At 42.7% G+C, this 22337-nt stretch overlaps 1 protein-coding gene across 1 annotated transcript in view; it reads left to right on the forward strand.

Annotated features, from left to right (window-relative positions):
• Window positions 1-22337, forward strand: part of MRPL3 (mitochondrial ribosomal protein L3) — a 136537-nt gene that overhangs the window by 62872 nt on the left and 51328 nt on the right. Inside the window, exon 7 of the mRNA XM_063450671.1 lies at window positions 20405-20513. Within this exon, the coding sequence (XP_063306741.1) occupies window positions 20405-20513 (109 nt within the window). The remainder of the gene's footprint in view (window positions 1-20404; window positions 20514-22337) is intronic.

The raw sequence follows: 22337 nt of genomic DNA on the forward strand, positions 1-22337 counted from the left end.
TGTCAAGCCGCTCCTGAACAACAAACAACGTCCGAAGCGTCTTTCCTTGGCTAAAGAAAAACGGACCTGGTCTGTTGCTCAGTGGTCCAAAGTCCTCTTTTTTGATGAGAGCAACTTTTGCATCTTATTTGGAAACCAAAGACCCAGAGTCTGGAGGAAGAATTAAGAGGCACACACTGCAAGATGCTCACCTTGTGTGCCATGTTTCACTTATTCTGAGCAATGAGCTGGACTGTGTGGGAACAATGAGAGATCTGGTACAGTATAAACACCACACACTCTCGTTTACATAGTACCGTATATACTCGAGTATAAGTCGAGTTTTTTTAGCATATTTTTTGTGCTGAAAAACCCCAACTCTGCTTATACTCGAGTCAATGTCTGTATTATGGCAATTTATATTGCCATAATACAGACAGGGGGCTGGCGGGGAGCGCTTACTTACCTCTCCTGCAGCTCCTGTCAGCTCCCTCCTCCTCCGCGCCGGTCCGGTCAGCTCCCTCTGCAAGTCCCAGTGTAAGTCTCGTGAGAGCCGCACTATGACCCCGCGGCTCTCGCGAGACTTACACTGTGAGCTGGCAGAGGGAGCAGACCGGACCGGCGCGGAGGAGAAGGGAGCTGACAGGAGCTGCAAGAGAGGTAAGTGCTTCCTGCCAGCCCCCCTCCACTGAACTGCCAATGCCACAGGACCACCAGGGAGTGAGAGCCCCCTCCCTGCCATGTATCAAGCAGGGAGGGGGGACAACAAAAAATGTAATAAAATATTAATAAAACATTTTAAAAAATTACTTGTAAAACAAAAAAAATATTAAAATAATGATTTAAAAAATAATAATAAAAATGCCCCCCCCCCCACTCCCCCCCCCCACCAAGGCTCTCCATCACACTCTGCTTTCATACACACTCTGCTTTCATACACACACTGCATTCATACACACACTGCATTCATACACACACCATTCACACACACACACTGTAAATAAATATTCTGTTACAGGTGAAGTAACAGGAACGAACCGCAGAAGCCACACATAGAGATATGGACACAGGTCTTCAGGAAGTAAAAGGCCATTATTCACGTACCGATCGGGTCTCAGATGAACTCCTGTTCCAAAAATATCTGAGAGACAAATGCATTGTTCACAGGACTTTTGTTAACAGCATATCCCCTCCCATACAGTATAACCCCTCCTATATTCCTCAGACCAATCAGCACACAGGATATTCAGGATCACCTTATATGGCAGACCACATGGCTTGTTGAAGACCAAGGAATTTTCTATCCACTTCCACACATGCTCAGTATACTGATGACTCATCCAACTGTTTGTAACCAGATACTAATTAGCATATGCCATGTGGAGATTTCGGCCTACTAAATTTTGACCATGCTGGATTCCCATCACAATTCAATTGATATAATTTTTTTAGGCGCTAATTTTATTTAGAAATTTACCAGTAGCTGCTGCATTTCCCACCCTAGTCTTATACTCGAGTCAATACGTTTTCCCAGTTTTTTGGGGTAAAATTAGGGGCCTCGGCTTATATTCGGGTCGGCTTATACGCGAGTATATACGGTAAATTTCATGCCCAAGCATAGAGCAGCGAGCTACTAGCTTAGCTACGTTACTATCTGGACTGCTTTCTGGACTTGTGTTGGCCTATGATTTTATGATTGCCACCACATGATTATTTTAAGTAGTTTTTTTTTATGTTTTGTAGTCTGTAATTTTACCTTGTGCCATTTTGTATAGAATCCATGATGTATGGATTAGGAGATGGTTTTTTTTTTTGTCTTTCAAGGTCAAATCTCTGCTTCACAAGAATAAGGTTGCCCATTAATTTGTGGAAGCTGATAATCGAAACCACCCTTTTCATGATACTATAAAACAGTGTATTTTTACAGGCACATCCTGGATTTCCACACATGTGCATGCCATCATTGAAATGAGATCACATGTGCTATTCCAAAAATGTGAATATTTAAAAGAGTTGCCTTTATATTTTAGTGGGTTTTTTTTGTTTGTTTTTTTAAGTGCTTTCTGTTGTGTAACATTCTGAAAGATCAAAATTCTACTATTTCTAATCAGTGTATTAAGACTGCACATGACATTGTATGCAAAATTTATTGCAAGGAGATGCATTATCCCCTGCCAGCGTTCATAATACCCAGAAGCCTTTCAGAACTGTCTCAGAGTGGCATGTAAAGGGCCTCTTACTACTTACTGTCTGAATGGTTTATTTGCATAGAGTCTCAGTCCAAGGATAAAGCTGTATTTTTGAACAATGACTTTCAAGCTTTTTCTCCATAAGAAAAACCACTTGGTGCAAGCTGTATGAGCTTTTAATATTTCATCCTGTTCCTGTTCTATTCTAAAATATCTAACTACTTGCAAATTACTCGTAGGACATCCATGGGCTTAACTCCTGCATCGTTGTTGAGATGTTCCACTGCTGAGCTGAGCAATGTGGCATCTAGACCACTTCATCTCATTGAAGTGGTCTGGCTGCAGTGTCCCTGTTCCTTTAACTCTGTAATGCACCAAACAGCCACTAGCGGCTTTTAATGCAGTTTCACTGAGTGTGACTATGTGAAACGATGCTGGATTCCTTTCCACATTGAGCGATTGTTCAAAGCAAATAAGGGTGCAACTTTGCTTATTTGTCTTATTTTATGAAAGTGCATATTTCAAGATAAAGGGAGCACTCTATTAAATGGACACTATATGCATCAAAACAATTTTAGCTTAATAAGACATTATTGTGTATAGATCATGCCCCTACAGTCTCATTGCTTGCTCTTTTGTTTCTGCTTATGCAGCCAAAGCCGCACTTCCCCTGATGTGAAACAGCCTGCATGAAAAAATAGTTTAATTTTCAATCAGATGTTTACTTGCTTTAGAAGTTTTTATATTCAGCTCTGTAAAATTGAACTTTAACATGACACCGGAAACTTCTGCAAGGTTTAGGAGGTTTTAACAGAGCCGGAGATAAGAAATTCTAAATTTAACAGACTGTGTAATAAAGGAAGTTTAACATTTAAACATTAGATCTCTCTTTATAGGAAGTGTTAATGAAGGCTGTGCAAGTTACATGCAGGAATGTGTGAATTCGGACTGAGTGTCAGTGAATTGAGCAGTAAGACTGCAGGGGCATTATCTGTACACCAAAACTACTTCATTTGCATGATAACAGATCTGTAACTCAATGCCACTGCCAGCAATATGTGAATAAAGGTTACTCTCCTAAAAATAGATATTGATCTCTGTATTGCAGCATTTTTTATGTAAAACCACCATCTTTCTGGGTGCATGTGGATTTAAATGTACCAAAATAATTTGGCAATGGACCTCAGAGGTATAATATGACAGAACCATGAACATGACAGAGCCACTTTATACACGCGCTTATAGTACACATTTCCTCAGTCCTCCTGACACTGGCTAACAGAGCCAAATCGGATGTCTCCCAACAGTGCCATGTGTCTTAATAGGTCTGAAACTGTGCAATTCAAAATATTTAGTAATTAGTAACCCTATCCGCTGTCCCTGTCGCCATTTCAGTTCTTACTTTAATGGCCGGTTTGACTTAATTTTCATACCAGGAGATCATTTTGGAACTTAATTTTGACAGCCAAGACAAAAAAAAATGCTTGTAGAAATGCAGAAACTCTGAATTATTTTCACTTTATTTGTATTCTTTTTATTTGGTTTATTTATAATTGGGTTTGTTCGTTGGCTGCTTTTTTTTTTTTTTTTTTTACATTCTGTCCAAGGTACAGAAAGTAATAAATTAAACAGACGAGAACACAGTACTGTAAAATTTTTTGGTATTTTCATTAAAGTATATACCTTGTAACATGGGAGGGTGATAGAGAGGCAAGTTTTTCCTGGAGTTAAATGTACAATAAATAGTTTTATTTTTTGATCAGGTTTTTTTCCATTTTCCTTTTTGTTACCAATTTAAAAATATTACAATATGTTTCATACATTGGTATACATCTATACATTTTGACTCCTTGGACAAGTTTTTCAAGTGCTTCTTGGTGGTTGTATTTTCTTTTGGGTCTATAGATTGTTGTAGCCTCTGCATGTACCTAGGGAGTGAAATATGTTAACAAGTGGAAGGAATGAAAAAAAGTATTGTCACGAAAATAATAAAATATTACTTTTAATGAACGACTGAAAAAACATTGGCCTAAAACAAAATTTTATCAACGCGTCACTTTTTATTTATTTTTATAGAACAATAAATTAATTGATTAACCAATATTTGTTTTAATAGATGTAAAAGAAAACAAGAAAAGTCAAAAAGTTCAAATACCAGTCACGAACATTTAGTCTAGTACCATTAATTACAATACATAATATTACAAGTCTACCCCTAGTCGTATAAACCATTTCCCTAAATTCAATGAATTAGTATTCTCTGGGATACCTAATTTTTTTTAGCACATGGGCACATTTTTAGCACACAGAAATAAGGTGAGTTTTCACCTTTCTAAAGGTTGGCAAGCCACCTAAATGGTGGATTAAACACTATAGGGTCAGGAATACATGTTTATGTTCCTGACCCTATAGAGCTCCTTTAAATAAGTTGTGAGGCACATTTTGCTAATAGTGTACCTCTACTTTCACCCAATGAGCTACAATATTAGAGAAACACGCCTTGTTTATTAGAACAGATTGTTACAATTTAGCAGGAGATGTCAGGATACGCTGAAAACATTAAGTGTGGCAGAACAAAGATAAGGAGAAGGCCAAAGGATAAAAAAAAGGAGCCATTCGTTTTATTCTGTGTGGGGGAAACACTTGGCTCAGGTAACCTCGAAGTCAGATCTGATCTAATTTTGTTGTATATTATTACCACAAAATTAATTTATGTTTAAATGGCAACTATAGCTTATTGTAATTGTTCTGGTTTGTATAGCCTGTCCTTGCAGACCTTTTCATTTAAACATTGTCTTTTCAGAGAAAAGGCAGTGTTTATATTAATGCCTAGAGACTCCTCTAGTGGCCACTCCTCAGACGGCCATGAGGTGCTTCCTGGGTCAGTACTGCACAGTGTGCAGCACTGACGTTCAGCGCCTTCTCAATCTGCATGGAGACGCTGAACTTTCGCCATAGAGATGAGGAGATGCTGACTGACCAGGGCGACATTTTACCCTGCCCTGTGCGGTCTTCCTATGGGAAAGCATTGTGATTGGTTGGGATCATCAATTCTAAAGATGTCAGCCAAGGAGGTGGACCAGGATGGAGCCAGTGCCAGCAGCCGAGTGGCGCTGAAATTAAGGTAAATTTTTACTATATTCAAGGGGGGTAAATAGTGATTTTTAACACTATAGGGTCAGGAATACATGTTTGTGTTCCTGACCTTATAGTGTTCTTTTAAAGCGATTAATAGCTCTCCATGAATGTGAGAAGACCTGAACAAAAGCTTCTATTTTCTACAAAAAGACAGTTACAAACATTGCCACATATCTCCATAGTGAGCATCTTGTCTGTCAGTTTTAATTTTGATCGTATACAGGGAGAACAACAAAGATTGTTTGAACCATGCTTTTAACCCTTTAATGTTGTTACGGCGTTCTATGCCGTCCCCATTATAAGGGCTTTAAAGCCGTTGCAGCGGCATAGAATGGCTTAAGCCCACAGGAGGTCCGCGGTACTTACTTCCGCCGCGATCCTCTTCGGGAGGACTGCCTGACAGTCCAAGCAGCCCTCCTTCTGCTGGTGGGAAGTATAAAATAAATAAATAAATAAACATGTTAAAAGTAAATTTAATGGGGGGCGTGGCTAGCAGCCGAGCGAGCTGGACGTGATCGAGTAGAGCTCCGCTGCAGCCACGGTGCCAACGGCATACATCTGCAGCGACAAACTGTAAAAATCGCACAATCCTGTGGAGGAACAAAGATGGATAGGAGGGCACAGAGAAAACTGACTAAAAAGGGGACCGAGTCGACCCCAACGGTGTCCGACTTATTTGCGGCCTCTCGCGCCTCACGATTGAGCTCACAAGATGGCGGACGGGAAGGCCTGGGAACACCACGATCACCCTCGAGCCCGAGTAGTGACATGGCCGCAGGGGGATCGGACTCCGACACCGGACAGATACTGGCTAAACTAGCCGAAGTACGATCCTACCTGGCCACCGAGATGGTTCGCAACACTGCAGAAGTCAAGGCGGAAATCCAGGCCTTGGGCGTCCGGATGGCAGAATTGGAACAGCGGGTGGAAACTACTGTGGTAGCTCACAATGCAGCCGCCGCACAAATTAACTTCCTGACAGCCCAGCTCCTTACTGCTACGTCGGCGATCGATGACCTGGGGAACAGATCGCGGAGAAACAACGTTCGCCTCCGCGGCCTACCGGAACAAGAAGGGGAAGGCTCCCTTGCCGAGGTTGTCCTGAATATCTTCCGTCCGCTTCTCCCTGATATACCGGACCATCTGTGGCACATCGAGCGGGCACATAGAGCCCTCAGGGCCAAGAGAGCAGCGGACAGGGGACCTGGAGATGTGATTGTGCGGTTCCTCTCCTTCCAGACAAAAGAAGCCGTTCTGAGGTGTGGTAGAGATCGCCCGATATCTCATAACGGGGCGAAAATAGCCTTATACCAGGATCTCACCCCGCAAACTTTACAACGACGGCGTGAGTGGCGCCCAATAACCGAGCTCTTACAGAAGCACTCGGTTAGATACGCCTGGGGTCACCCCTTTCGCCTGCTGGCGTTCAGAGATGGACGCACTAAAGTCTTATTTCCGGATGGCGACCCGGCAACTTTTCTCAGTGACCTGGGGATCCAGGTTCCTGAGGGCTTTGCAGTACCGACAGCACCGACGGAGGTCCTTGCAGCTCTACCCCGCGAATGGATGTCGGCCGGCGAATGACGAGGTCAGCTCTCCGGTGCCGGTTTGCGGTCGGATGTCGGTGGTTCCTGGCGGTGAGATCCTCTGGGCGGGTTAACATTGTTTGGGAGGGCGGTTCCGATTCCCCTTCCCTTTCTTGTCCTACTTTGGTTTTTTTTATGGGGATCCCACGAGGGTACCAGGGTTCCCTGCACGGGTGGGATCTCTCCGATTGGGGGGGGTTAGGGCTGTACGATGTCCCCGATCTCCTCCTTCCCGTGTGAGTCCGCCGACTGGGCCCCCTCACTGTTGCTTCCTCTGTAACTCTTCCCCGGCCTGGCGACGGGCGGTCATTACGGGTCCGGGCAGGTTTTTTTCTCCCCTCTTTGTGGACCCAACCGGACTTGCAGCAGTATCCCATTTCGTCTCGGCCCCCCCGAATGACTATTTGGTTTTTGCAACTGTACCGGGAGACGGGCGGCGGGCGGAGGGCGGCGGCCCCGGTAATACATATGTTTGGGGTTATAATTCACTGTGCAATGAGATTTGCTTTGTCTTTTTCGTTTTCTTTTTTTTTACATTCATAGGTTCTGTGCTTGGGGGCGTTCAGAAGGGGGTGGGGGGGGGTGTAGCGCCCTTTCTCTCTCGATCTACCAGCGGGAAATGGGGTATATGCTCTATGTTTTTGCCTCGGCTGGCCTGCTGGGGTGGGGGATGTTCTCGTCTACACCCCCCCCCCCCCCCAGCCTGCACGCTGACTATGTATGTAGGTATGTACCGGGATCGGATACGTGGGGGGCCGGGACCCACCCCGGGGCGTGGGGGATTGGGATCTGTTCCATGTTTATCCATGATATATTTGCAAGTTTTATGTTTATGCCCTGACCTGGGCTCCTTTACACACGCTTATCACTTAGAGGATCTAATATATGTTTATACCACCATGGCCCTGAGGGGAGACCCCGGTGCGGACCTCCTAGCTCTCCGTTTCTTAGGGAGAGGAATCCACTTAATGGAGATATGTCCCTCATTTGACTCTCGCTCCCCCCGGCGCCCGTGTTTCTACCATGACTGGATCCTCTATCGGGGGGGAGGGGGTTTCTTACCCCTGAGGGGGGATATGCCTGAGTAATGCGGTAGTGGGGGACAGGACAGTTTATCCGGTAGCGCCCGGCTCGGGAGGGGGGGGGGGGGGTCGGTATCATTCTAGCCGTTTAGCTTTACTTGTTTGTCCTCAATATGTCCTCAATTTTTTTTATGGGGATCCCACGAGGGTACCAGGGTTCCCTGCACGGGTGGGATCTCTCCGATTGGGGGGGGTTAGGGCTGTACGATGTCCCCGATCTCCTCCTTCCCGTGTGAGTCCGCCGACTGGGCCCCCTCACTGTTGCTTCCTCTGTAACTCTTCCCCGGCCTGGCGACGGGCGGTCATTACGGGTCCGGGCAGGTTTTTTTCTCCCCTCTTTGTGGACCCAACCGGACTTGCAGCAGTATCCCATTTCGTCTCGGCCCCCCCGAATGACTATTTGGTTTTTGCAACTGTACCGGGAGACGGGCGGCGGGCGGAGGGCGGCGGCCCCGGTAATACATATGTTTGGGGTTATAATTCACTGTGCAATGAGATTTGCTTTGTCTTTTTCTTTTTCTTTTTTTTTTACATTCATAGGTTCTGTGCTTGGGGGCGTTCAGAAGGGGGTGGGGGGGGGTGTAGCGCCCTTTCTCTCTCGATCTACCAGCGGGAAATGGGGTATATGCTCTATGTTTTTGCCTCGGCTGGCCTGCTGGGGTGGGGGATGTTCTCGTCTACACCCCCCCCCCCCCAGCCTGCACGCTGACTATGTATGTAGGTATGTACCGGGATCGGATACGTGGGGGGCCGGGACCCACCCCGGGGCGTGGGGGATTGGGATCTGTTCCATGTTTATCCATGATATATTTGCAAGTTTTATGTTTATGCCCTGACCTGGGCTCCTTTACACACGCTTATCACTTAGAGGATCTAATATATGTTTATACCACCATGGCCCTGAGGGGAGACCCCGGTGCGGACCTCCTAGCTCTCCGTTTCTTAGGGAGAGGAATCCACTTAATGGAGATATGTCCCTCATTTGACTCTCGCTCCCCCCGGCGCCCGTGTTTCTACCATGACTGGATCCTCTATCGGGGGGGAGGGGGTTTCTTACCCCTGAGGGGGGATATGCCTGAGTAATGCGGTAGTGGGGGACAGGACAGTTTATCCGGTAGCGCCCGGCTCGGGAGGGGGGGGGGGGTCGGTATCATTCTAGCCGTTTAGCTTTACTTGTTTGTCCTCAATATGATTTAGGTAGGCACCTAGGAGTGCCTATCACTGTTGGTCTGTGTTCATGCTACCCTGGAGCATTTTATGTGCTCTGGAGTCGCTTCAACACATACCCCATATTGACCTGGCTATAGGTAAGTCCAGGCGAAAGTTCTCACTATTATTCTTCTTCTTCTTCTTCTCTATACCAATTTCCTTTCCTTCCTCTATTCTCTCCCCTCCCTGTTCCCCCTTTCCCATTTTCCCTCTCCCACCTCCCTGGAAGGGAGACGTTGGCGTACTTAGATATATTGCCAAGTACGAAATTGGTTGGCATAGACCGAGCTACTGCTCGCGGTACTTACTCTGTACACTACAAAATGCACATCGGCTCCGGGTGGGTCAGACACGTGAGACAAGCATGACTCCTTATCTGACGCAATGCCGTTAAAGTTACTGTCCCTGAACGTCAAGGGCCTTAACGCACCGAGCAAACGTCGCCTTATGTTTAGGGATCTTAAGCGCTCCAACCCGGATATTGTATTCTTGCAGGAGACACATATACCGGCACCGGCGAAATTCACTCTGAAAGATCATGTATTTCGAACCGTGCATGAGGCCAGGGCATTGAACAAACGAAATGGTGTTGCTGTGCTTATACACCACAGATGCCCATTTAGACTTGGAAGGGTGACAGCGGACCCGTCGGGGCGCTTTATCCTTGTGTCGGGAAGTTTGTACTCCCATGCGTTTCACTTTCTTAACATCTATGCCCCCAATGACCCCTCTGCTGAATTCTGGGATGCTATGGCCCACTTGGTCAATGATTTACCGCATGGCATGGTAGTAGTGGGAGGGGATCTTAACGCTGCTCCATGTCCAGCTGTAGATAGAAGCCGGAGCGGTGGCCTACCTAGGTCTCATAGGAGAGGGGGACAGGACAAACTGCTCCGTTCCTTTGTTCTCCAAACAGGCCTATTGGATATCTGGAGAGCACATCACCCGACTGACCACGACTATACCTACTATTCTGCCCCTCACGATACTTACTCCAGAATCGATATGTTTTTAGTAAATTCGCAATCAGCATCAAAAGTCTCGGAATCAACGATAGGCTCTATCACTTGGTCGGATCATGCTGAGGTCACTCTGACCTTAGATAACTTATGTGTAGCGTCCCCATGGTCCTGGAAGTTAAATACTTCCTTGCTGCAAGATCCGACCATAGTAGAGATAGTTCGGACGGAATTGCTAGACTATTTCAATAGGGAAACAGGGTCGGATCTCCGTCCGGCTACGATATGGGCCGCCCATAAAGCGGTTATCCGTGGCGTTTTGATTCGCGAAGCCTCGCTGCGGAAGAAACGCAAATCGCAATTGCTGTCATCTCTCCTAACGGCTTTGGGAAAAGCTGAGGAGAAACATAAGACTGCCTCGTCACCCACCACATTAGCGAGCGTACGGGACGCACGGAACTCGGTTCGCGAGGCACTCCTTGACGATACAGCTAGAGCCATAGTGTGGTCCAAGAGGACTTACTATGAAAAATCCAACAAAATGGATACGCTATTAGCCAGATCTCTCCGTCCAAGGCAGGGCCAATCGCATATATTGAGGGTAAAGGATGACGCGGGTAAGTATTGTACAGATCCCACCGACATAGCCAAGGTCTTCACGGATTACTTCTCCAATCTATACAATCATTCCGAGGATGACGACGCGACACGTCAGCGTGAAATTGATGACACCAAGAATTTTCTGTCGCATCTACACTTGCCGACGTTGAAGGGGGAGGATTCCGCTGCCCTTGGATCACGAATTACAGCAGAGGAGATTGACGCGGCGATTTCCTCCCTGAAAGGCAATAAAGCTCCGGGCCCGGATGGCTTTGAAGGTAGCTATTATAAGGTCTTTCGCGAGGAACTTACACCCCACTTGGAAACCCTGTTCAACAACCTCATGGAGGGGGGTATGCCGGATAGAGACATGTCACTGGCTGATGTGGTCCTTTTGCCAAAACCCGGCAGGGACGATTCATTACCGGAAAACTTTCGCCCGATTTCATTAATAAATCACGACTCAAAGATATTGGCGAAGATCCTGGCGACTCGCCTGAACCCTTTCTTAACACATCTAATTCACCCAGACCAGGTGGGGTTTATCCCTAGTAGACAACTGTTTGAGAACACTAGGCGTAACATCGATCTCATATGGCGGCAGACCGACGAGGGGATCCCGACGCTGCTTTTATCACTCGATGCGGAAAAGGCCTTTGACAGAGTTAAATGGCCTTATCTCTTCGAGGTTCTCCGACATTTTGGCCTCCCAGACACTTTTATAACAGCAATTAAGGCAATGTATACTGATATTCAGGCGCGGGTCCGGATCACGGGATCGAAAGTTATGCCCTTCAGGTTGGGCAACGGAACGAGGCAGGGCTGTCCTTTGTCACCTTTATTGTTTGCTTTATCACTGGAACCCCTTTTGCAAACAGTGCGTAATAATCAGGAGATTCGGGGGATTCAGATCGGGGGACACCGATACGTTGTGTCCGGTTTTGCCGATGACGTGATGTTGACCTTGACGGACCCGAGACCATCGATGGCGGCTTTAATGGCCGTGTTGGACGCTTATAGCGATCTGGCCGGATATAAGGTGAACCTGTCCAAATCGAGCGCTCTCCCTCTCAATTTACCTGACTCGGATGTGATTCATATAAAGGAGACTTATAAGATCAAAATTGATAGAGACCATATCAAATACCTTGGGGTTCGACTGACGGCGGACCCAGCCCGGCTCTACCAGCAAAACTATATGCCTTTAATTCGCACTCTAATCTCGGATATGGAAAAATGGCAGGATAAGCCGATCTCTTGGATCGGCAGGATCCATGCAGTAAAGATGAATGTGCTCCCCAGAATCCTGTTCCTATTCCAAGCTCTTCCGGTTAGACTAACCAAGTCTGATCTGGGCACAATTCAACAGGCGATTGGCAAATTTATTTGGCAGAACAGGAAACATAGAGTCTCACGAAACATCTTATATCGAGCCAAACCGAGGGGTGGTTTAGGTTTACCGAATCTATATTTTTATTATCTAGCGGGCCAATTAGCGCAAATAACGTTATGGCACTCTCCCCCGGACGGGAGGAGGTGGGTAGATTTAGAGTCCTCCCTCATGGGGCCTGACATCCCCCAGTTCTTTATGTGGATTCCTAAGGCCAACAGGCCGTCCCGGCATATTAAATGCCCGGCAATAGCGAACTCCTTGAAACTATGGGATGCCGCATCACTAAAATATGGGCTATCCTCACAGAACTCCCCATTGACTCCATACCTAAGAAACACAGCCTTTAGCCCGGGTTTACATGCCAGGGATTTCAAGGGCATAGAGAGCGCTGGTGTCCAACGTCTCTGCCATTTATACGAAGGCGGTTCGCTTCTTCAGTTCGAGGACTTGAAGGCTAGGGCTACTATGCGCCCTTCTGATTTCTTTAGGTATCTGCAATTAAGAGATTATGCCCAGACACCAGTAGTTAGAACCGCTGCTTTGACGGTGCCTACCTTTTTCGAAAACATGTGCCTTAAAAAACACTTCCCGAAAGGTCTTATTGCTGCTCTGTATTCACATTTAAGTAATACCACGCCGGAATGGGGGACGCTCACATACACATCCCAATGGGAGGCTGACCTTGGTGAGGAGTTGGAAGGGGTGGAGTGGCAGGAGATATGGGAAGCTGCGGCAGCTTCGTCTATATGTGTCTCCATGCAGGAACAAGCGTATAAGACCATGTTCCGGTGGTATTCCACCCCAGTTAAGCTTTGTAGAATGCACAGAATCTCTAATGATTTGTGCTGGAGAGGTTGTGGCCACAAGGGAACCTATTTGCACATGTGGTGGGACTGCGCGGAGGTCCAAAAGTTCTGGAAGCAGGTTGCGGAGCTAATAAGAGATATTTTTAATAGAGACATCAAATTAGACCCTTGGGTGTTTCTTCTGGCCAGACCTAGGGAGGACTGGTCCAGAACAGAACAGAAGTTGATAAATAAAGTGAATTTAGCTGCTAGGAGAGCCCTAGCACAAGGGTGGCTACAGAGTGTTACTCCTCCACTGAATGTTGTTCTGCAAAAAATTAAAGATTCCTTTCTTATGGATAAATTGACGGCGAAGGTCAGAGGCACGACCGCGAAATTCGACAAGGTCTGGGCTCCATGGATGGACAGTGGAGTGGGCGATTAGGAGGCGGAGGGTGTGGGCTCATTCCCCCATACCCCTGTCTCTGTGGGACCTTGTGTTTCCTGTTCGCCCGCTCCATATCATACTATGCCCCTAGGTGGGACTTTCATGATCCCACTGGGGGGCATATGGTACGCTGTCGACCCTTTCGGTGTCGGGCATCTCAAGGCCGACACTACCTTGTATACCATTTCACTTATGCATGCCGGTTATAAATTATAAACTACATAAATAGGTCCCAACGTCTCTCCCCTTACCATCCCTTCCCTACCCACTCGATTTCTTTTTCCTATCTTCTCTTGCTCCTATCTCTAGTTTTATCTACCTTTCACCCTTTTTCTTTCTTTCTTTCCCTCCTTTCAATCTGACTGGCCCGCCTATTCCTTTTCACGTGCAGATACCTTCATAGCCCTACTTCCAGGGAACTGTGCACACCTAAGGTTTGCCGTGGGTTTGATGTAACATTTAAAAAGGCAAACACACGCTCAAGGCTGGAGGAGGGGAATATACCTATATATGCCTTGAATCTAATGAAACTGTGACAGTACTCCTCTGCTTAACATGACCCACGTGATATTGCCAGTCAAATGTTCTTTTTCCTCTTTTCTTTTTGTTTTATATATATTTATATTTTAAAATTAGGTGAAACACCATCTCTAAATATGAACCTTCATGGCAGATGTTCGCTCACCATACTCACCATTACTGACTGCTTATTTTTTGTTGTTTTTTTGCCATATTCCTATCTTCGCTGATGCCTGAAAATGTTCAGTTCTTTGTATGTACACTATTACTACTGTTATATATGGTGTTGAAACCTTGTAATAAATAAAGAATTTAAAAAAAAAAGTAAATTTAATGTGTGCGCGCGCGCGCGCATATATGTGTGTGTGTAACGTCATACGTAGTGTATTTTAATGTTAATATAATTACATATATTAGTATTAAAATACACTTAGAATGTAGATATATATATATATATATATATATATATATATATATAGTATATATTATATAATACATATATATGTATTTTATATTTATATATATATGTCAAATTGCAATAATTAAATAAATAAAATATTTTTTAAAAGATTATATATACATATGTAATTTCATTCTAACTGTATTTTGTTATTAATATATGTAACAAAATACACTTAGAATGACATTCTCTCTCTCTCTCTCTCTATATATATATATATATATATATATATATATAAAATACAAAGAACCGCAAATATATATAATTACATAAATGATTACATAAGTATATCTTAATACATATATATGTATATATATTAAAATTCTACGTGTATATTTAATCTTTTAACATAATTATGTGATTTAATTTAATTAAAATTTGATTGACGTGCCTGACAACCCAGGCAGAAAGTGTAGAGAATTTAATTTGTAAGCACTATATTTAACCCTGTAACATGGGGAGTACTAAAATTAGCATTCATATTTGTTTTTAAGTGGCTACTAAAAATGACTGGACATACCCCACTTGCAATACACGGTCTCAAAGGTAACATTACTAATCTGGCAAATTTTAATGTGAAAAAAAGAAAAGAAAAATGGAATGTGCTATATTTGACCCTGTAACTTTCCAAAACACAGTAAAATCTGTTAATGGGGGTTACTGTTGTACTTGTGAGACTTTGCTGAATACAAGTATGTGCATTTTATTGCAGTAAAAGCGAACACTATAATGACATTTACAGCTAAAGGGTCAGGCGGAACTAAAAAATTATTTTTCAAATCTTAATTTCTCACAATTTTTTGATTTTATTCATAATAAATTATGTTTCATATATGAATAGTTCCTAGTAATAGTAATTAAAGCCCTGTTTCTCCTGAACAAAATGATATATGATAAGTGTGGGTACACTTAATATGAAAGAGGTGAATTCCGGTTGAAATGCCAGTTTTTGTTTACATTTTGTTTTGATCAGAACGTGTACTATTGACTCTGTCCTGAAGCGGTTAAATTATGTTTTCAGTTTGATAGATTCATTGTACATGGCAGATCTTTATTTTATTTATTTCTTCATGGAGACTTTGTCACATCCACCAATGTGTAAATATCTACATGTTAGCTGTTTGTAATTGCCTGATTAGGGGAGATTTATTGCACTGTTTCATGCTTAATATATTCTTATGCCTGCAGGGACTCAGGTTGATTGCCATACTGCTGACACCATAACCAAAGGAGGATTAAGATTCCGTGGTGTCTTAGGCAAGTTACCAGTTTAGGGTACCCCTTTCATTCTTCACATAGGGATGGTTAATAGGGTAAGCAAATTCATGGTCCAGGTGTCCCTGTCTAACACCTGGACCCGAGGCGGGCCTTAAGGTTGGTTAATCCTGCTGTGACCATAACAACTATACTTCTGTTACTTTAATGATACTCACTTTATTGATCTTAGAAGGATAACATTTTGCATCAACCTTGTCAGTTGAAGAGGTGCTAGAAGTAGTGTCTCAGCAACTATATACAATTGGTTATTTTGGAAAATGAGTGTAGAAAAAAAAGAAATGATTATATTTACTACATTTCTGCATGTGTGAGTTCACTTTTCCAAAAGCTATTTTAGATGTAATATTTAGAAGAAGCAAACTAAATAACGTGTAACCTCTATAGCAGAGCACTGAAAGCAAGCTGACAAAGTAGTATATAATTTTACTTAGAAAGCAAGGAGGGGGCGCTCAGGAATTAAACCTTTGGGATGCCCAATTAAACCGTGACATGCCATAGTTTTGCTAACCCAGTTTTCGGTTTGGTTACAATGTTTGTGATGTTATATAATGAGCTTTTTTTCCAGTTAGCTTGGCATCATCCTGTGAATACTCCCAATGGATTGCCTGCTAGAATATATCCATAAATTTAGGGAAGCAGCTGTGCAGCACCTTGGTCAGTGAGTCCTTTATTGGACATATTCTGCGACTCAGGGCTATTGCATTTTCATGAAGTCCTGACAACAAAACTAATTTGTTAAACAGATTTGTAATGTTACAGTGAGCAGTTTGGTATTAGCAGCATTTACCTCATTTTTAACACCTGATGCCAAAGCAGATTCACTTCAGAAAGTTGGGAATTTGTCAATACTGCAGAGGAGGCACATAGATAATTCTGCTTGCTGTGCTGTTTAAAACACATACATATAAAATACAAGGTATATTCTATAGCAAACTCAATTTGTTTATGGAGCATAAAGCAAACATATAGCACAAAATAACGTACAACATGCAATTTAAACATAAGATAAAATTTGTCTAGAGAAAAATGATATAATGAATTTGAACTATGTTGGAAAAAGCATGTTTTTATATAAAAAGGTAGGTCAGTGTCTTGTATGGTGCCACTTCAATGAGGAATGTTGCATGAAAGACAAGGGGTAACTCTCACTTCCTGGGAACTTTTAATATTATGTTTACTTATTCCCTATATTTGAAAAAATATGTATTTGTGAAGTATAAGAAAATTAAAGGAACACAATAGGGTCAGGAACACAAACCTGAATGCCTGACGCTGTAGCGTTAAAAACACTATCTTGCCCCCTTTGCCCGCCCCCCCCCCCCTACATATAGTAAAATCTTTCTTTCATTCCAGTCAGCTGGTGCTGGATCTGCCCCTGATCTGCCCCATTAGCTGTCATCATCCATAGGAAAGCATGGGATTTGCTGAGCTTGCCTCCTTGGCTGAGATAATCAGAATTGACAGACTGACTGTGGAGCTAAACAATGCCCTGGCCAATCAGCATCTCCTCATAGAGATGCATTGAATCCATGCATCTCTATGAGGAAAGTTCAGTGTCTGCATGCAGAGGGTAGAAACACAGCACTGCCCTAGGAAGCACCTCTGTAACGGATCACCTGACACCCTTACTGGGCACCTCAGTTGACAGATGCTTCCTTGCTGACGCCGAGGACCATAAGCACCGCACCAGACACCACAACCACTGCAGACTCCACAACCGCCGTAGCTTAACTGGAGTCTCGTCGTCTTCCTTCCACCCTGGATCAACCTCTGTCCTCCAGGACCGTGTGGGAAAGACCTCTCCTCCAGGAGAGTGTATCAGGAACAGCTCTTAAAAGACCTAAGTGATTAGAACTCAGGGGAGTATACAAAGTATAGCAATCCCCAGTGTGAATATAGCAGTTCCCTACAATAACGAGACAAGGCTACGTATTGAGGATTAAGCAGGAACAAATTGAACTGAGGGTTTATTGTCTCTTTTATACAAGTTTTCCCACAAGGTTACCACCCATGTGGACCTTGTGGAACATAGGACACAAAGTTACAAAGCCAATCAAAACACTCTTGTAAAGTTAGGCATGCCCAGATAATGTACACAACCCCCCCCCCCCCCCCTCCCCATCTGCCTGTGATACAATTACCAAACACAATGGACTAATTCAATTACCCACAGGCAGAAAACACAAATTTTTCACAAAACACAGAAAACACCACATATCCCCACAATTATACAATGGATAGCCCTGATCTGCGTGAACAACATATCCAAAAATCACCCTGATCAGAGCAGGGGTTCAAACGTTTTGTGGAAGTCACATTTGACCGACCGCAAGCATGGTTTTCATGCCCAAAAGAGATCCACAGATTTAGGCTGTGCGGATGGTCTATCTTCTCCTCTATCCTGGAGATAACTGGCTTAAGTGGCTGTGGTAACTTAATTATCTCCAGGTACAGGAAATATATCTAAGTCAAATACTGTTACAAAAACCACATAAAAATACATGACTCTTATAATACAATGTTTAACCTATATGTCCAACATATCCCCAGATAGCTTGGATCTGAGCGCTCAATATGTCCGAAAAGCACTCGGATCTCACGAATACAGTTGGATCGCCACGGGGTTAAACAGTAGTAAGGGCTGATGAGAGATTGAGGGACAAAGCAGACAGTTTTAACTGGTCTGGCAGTGTCCCTAGGACAATGCCCTGCTGGAGAACAATAGGACAGGAAAAAGGGGGAGGGGGAAGAGGCACATTTTCCCATGGAAGTCCCTTTTTAGCATGTCTTTATGCAGGGCACATAGTCTTGGGGCAGGAGGCTGGCAATCAGGCCCCTCCAGAAGCCAGTAGCAAAGGGTAGTTCGTCACAACCTCTAATAGCCATCTGAATTGTGGCCTCTGGAGGTGTCCCTAGGCTGTAATGTAAACACTGCCCTTTTTCTGAAGATACTGTGTTTACTGCAAAAGGTCTGCAGGGACTGACTTTACTTGCCAGAACAACTGCAATAAACTGTAGTTGTTGTGACTGTAGTATCCCGTAAATTGTTGAAAACAGTATCTCCTTATACTGCAATTGGGTGCATCCATCTTAGCTCCCTGTCTGTAACATTGTTTCAGCTTACACTTATTTGCAATGTATTCCCTGGCTTTGTCTGCACCAAATATATATATATATATATATATATATATATATATATATATACAGAAAACGGAATGCACTCCAGGGTCTTTTTAAAATAAAATATAACTTTTAATTCATATTCAAAATAAAAAAAATAAAAAATAACATCAATGTTTTGGCTCACATCTGGAGCCTTCTTCAGGATTGCGAATATATATATGTTCTTGCTTTTTGTTTTTGTGATACTGAAATGGAGAGACGTTTTCCCACTACCTATTTTGAGTTAAAGTCCTTTCATTAGTTTCCACAGCTCCATTACTACACAACACACTCGTATTTATATATTTTCCCATATATAATGTGTGTATTTCTCTTTTTCTCTATATAGCATATGTATGCTTGTATGTATTGCATTATAATGTATTTTGCAATCTTACACAAACCATAACAGCTAGTCCACTAACTAGGTATACCATTAAGGGCTGTAGGGGACAATATGTCTTCATTTACCTGAAAATATATCTCTAAAACTAAAATTGTATACATGTCCTCTGGAATCATGGAGCATATGCATAGGACACAGCTAGGTGGTGGTCTGAGGGGATATGATAAATAAGATGCAGTCACTGTATAAGCAAAGAGATTGTCTCTCAGCATTAAGTACCTTTCCCAAAATAGCACCTGTTGTTTGCAGGCTCTTCTAACCAAAGCACTAATGGCAGTGAGATAATAGTACACATTGTGCAGCCTGTCACAGTGCCAAGATGCAGCCATACAATAGACATTGTAGAATGCAAGATTCTGGTTTTGGTAAAGGCAGTATGGGCAAATACAGTGTTGCAGCCATAAATGTGTTTAAATATGCTATGCAGAGACAATAAGGGTTATTGTTATTTTGGGCAATTCCTTTAAACCTTACCAGGGGCTGAAAATATCCCTTAAATCTCTCTGGCCATTTCTGCTACCTCCTGTTTACACTTCCCATTTTAGCCTGTAGATTTTAAGTTCATAGGCTGTCTGGCTGAGTACTTTGTATAAAAGATCTCCGTTCACAGGTAGGGCCCTCTTTAAATTTTTTATTGGTCTGTGTATATTCTACAGTTTGTTTCCTCACTTGTACAGCACTGCAACAATTTGTTGGTGCTTTATAAATACCAGTGATAATAATAAATATATAATTTAGCAGTATTCACACTCTCCAATGATTATGAAGCTTGTTTCAGTTGGAAATGTTGAACTCTAGAACAGGTGAATGTTTTTCACTTAATAGTAGAAAATGAGAAGTGTATTGTACTACCAGTGTATGTGTGTCTTTTGAAATATGACCTTTTATCTTTTCCCTTGTGTCACTACTGGTTTTAAATTAAAAATACATAAACACACATAACCGTGTTTAGATCACAGATTTCTGCTTGAATTAATGTTTTTATTAATCCTATGATACTCTTCTTAGATTACTCAATATGTTTTCAATATGAGTTTAAACAAGGTCCTCGTCAACCTATTATTCCCGTAACATTTTGTAATTGTCTCACTTATTGTTAAATTCACTCCTTTATAATATTTTAAAGCACTGCGGAACAAGTTTGCACTATATAAATGCCAATAATAATATGTAGGTCTTCTTTAATGGATTGCATCTGTTTTTTGTTACAGGATTGGAAAAGGTTTTCAAGGTGTGATGAAAAGATGGGGTTACCATGGCCAGCCAGCTTCTCATGGACAAACTAAAACACACAGGAGACCTGGAGCTATAGCTGGTGGTGTAAGTAATTTGAACACTATAGTCACCTTAACTACTTTTATTTTTTTTAGTTTTTTTTTTTTTTTTAAAGTAATGAAGCAGTTTTTGTGTGTAGATCTTGCTTCTCAAGTTTCAATACTCATTTCTCCGCCATTTAGAAGTTAAATCACTTTATTTCTGTTTATGCAGCCCTTGACACACCTCCCCTGGCTCTGATTGAAACAGATGTAAATTGAACTTTAATCACATACAGGAGGCTCTTGCTGGGTCTAGCCAGCTATTAACATAGCAGAGGATAAGAAAATCTAAATTTAAACAGAACTTGCAATAAAGGAAGGATAAACTGTAGATGAGTCTTTACAGGAAGTGTTTAGGAAGGCTATGCAAGTTTTCATGCAGGGAGGTGTGATTAAATTAAGTTAAATTAAAAAGTTCGATGTTTACAGTAATTGTGTTTTGGGATTTTTGGGGGAGGGGGTCCTTCATTCCCTACATTTAAGTTTATACATCGAGTTAAGACTTTTTTTTTTTTTTCTTTTTTTTTCAAAATTAGAATTTCTGGTCAATCCAACAATTGCTTACTTTTTATGATATAAGTTTCTACCTGCATTGCTGTGTAACTTATCAAACTGCCATCTTTTACTCCCACTCCAATTTTTGTCAGCATTCTCTTTGTGATGACTGGTGTTATCTCCATCTTGCACAATGTGCTTTGAATTCAGTAGGGACTATGGCAATATCTCATTAAAAGAAACACTATAGTTTCTTGATCCAAGGATACATCTGACTGTCATTTTGGGGTCAAGAATGAATTTTTCCTAGTTTGTTGCAAAATTGTAAATGCTTTAAACTGGGGGGGGAGGAGTTGCCTTCTTTTGCATCAACAGAAAAAAAAAACTGATGTTAGAAAGGCTGAACTTGATTGACACGTGTCTCTTTTCAGCCTCTATAATGTAACTAACTATATTTAGTCACCCAGACCACTTTCTCTCAATTATGTGTTCTGGGTGCAGTGGCCATGTCCTTTTAAACCTGGCACTGTAAAACATTGCAGCTTTTTTTTTTTTTTTTTTTTTTTTTTTTATAAACTGCAATGTTTACATTGCAGGTTTAAATCCAGCTCTAGTTGCTGTCTTCCTGACAGCCACTAGAGTTGCCTCTTCCTCCAGGTTGTGGAAAAATTCTCGAGTCAGAGATGATGCAAGGACACTCCAGACACAGGACATTGAAGAACAAAGGCTATTTATTGTTTTGCAGCTGCAAAGTCTCAGTCAGACAATAGTCTTGGAATACCCGAATGAGCAAACTTTTACAAGAATATATACCACAAATGACATATTCCATACATATACAAAGAATACAAAAATTACATCCAATTATTAAACGAACACTTATATCTTACATATGTTATCTAATAGTGGGCATTCCTTACATTCCACACATGCGTCTTGGTTCAAGATAGTTGCACAGTAGTTTCAACCATGTGAGCACTGAACGTTTCTTAAAGCGGCACTGTCATGCCGAACTTACCTTTCCTCAATCTCTTCATCTTCTCCCCCTCTCTCAGGATCTGTTCTCCGTTTCTTCCTGTCTGCTATAGTTTTCTTTAAAATCATAAGACAAAGTAGGGACTCTGCCTTATGGAGGTTTCCTCCGCTTGACCAGCTCTGACCAGCGGAGGAGCAAAGTGTGCTTCATTTCCGCTGGTCAGAGCAATTTTCCCATAATTCTCACCTTTCCTCCCTGTTCTCACGATGCTTCCTGTCATTTTAGCCGAAACTGCCGAATTGCGTTCTAACTGAATGAGAACAGTATGTTCGTTTGTTTTAGAATGCAATTCGGCAC

Source organism: Pelobates fuscus, chromosome 4 (genome assembly GCF_036172605.1).
Source record: "Pelobates fuscus isolate aPelFus1 chromosome 4, aPelFus1.pri, whole genome shotgun sequence".
Classification (NCBI taxonomy): Eukaryota; Metazoa; Chordata; class Amphibia; order Anura; family Pelobatidae; genus Pelobates; species Pelobates fuscus.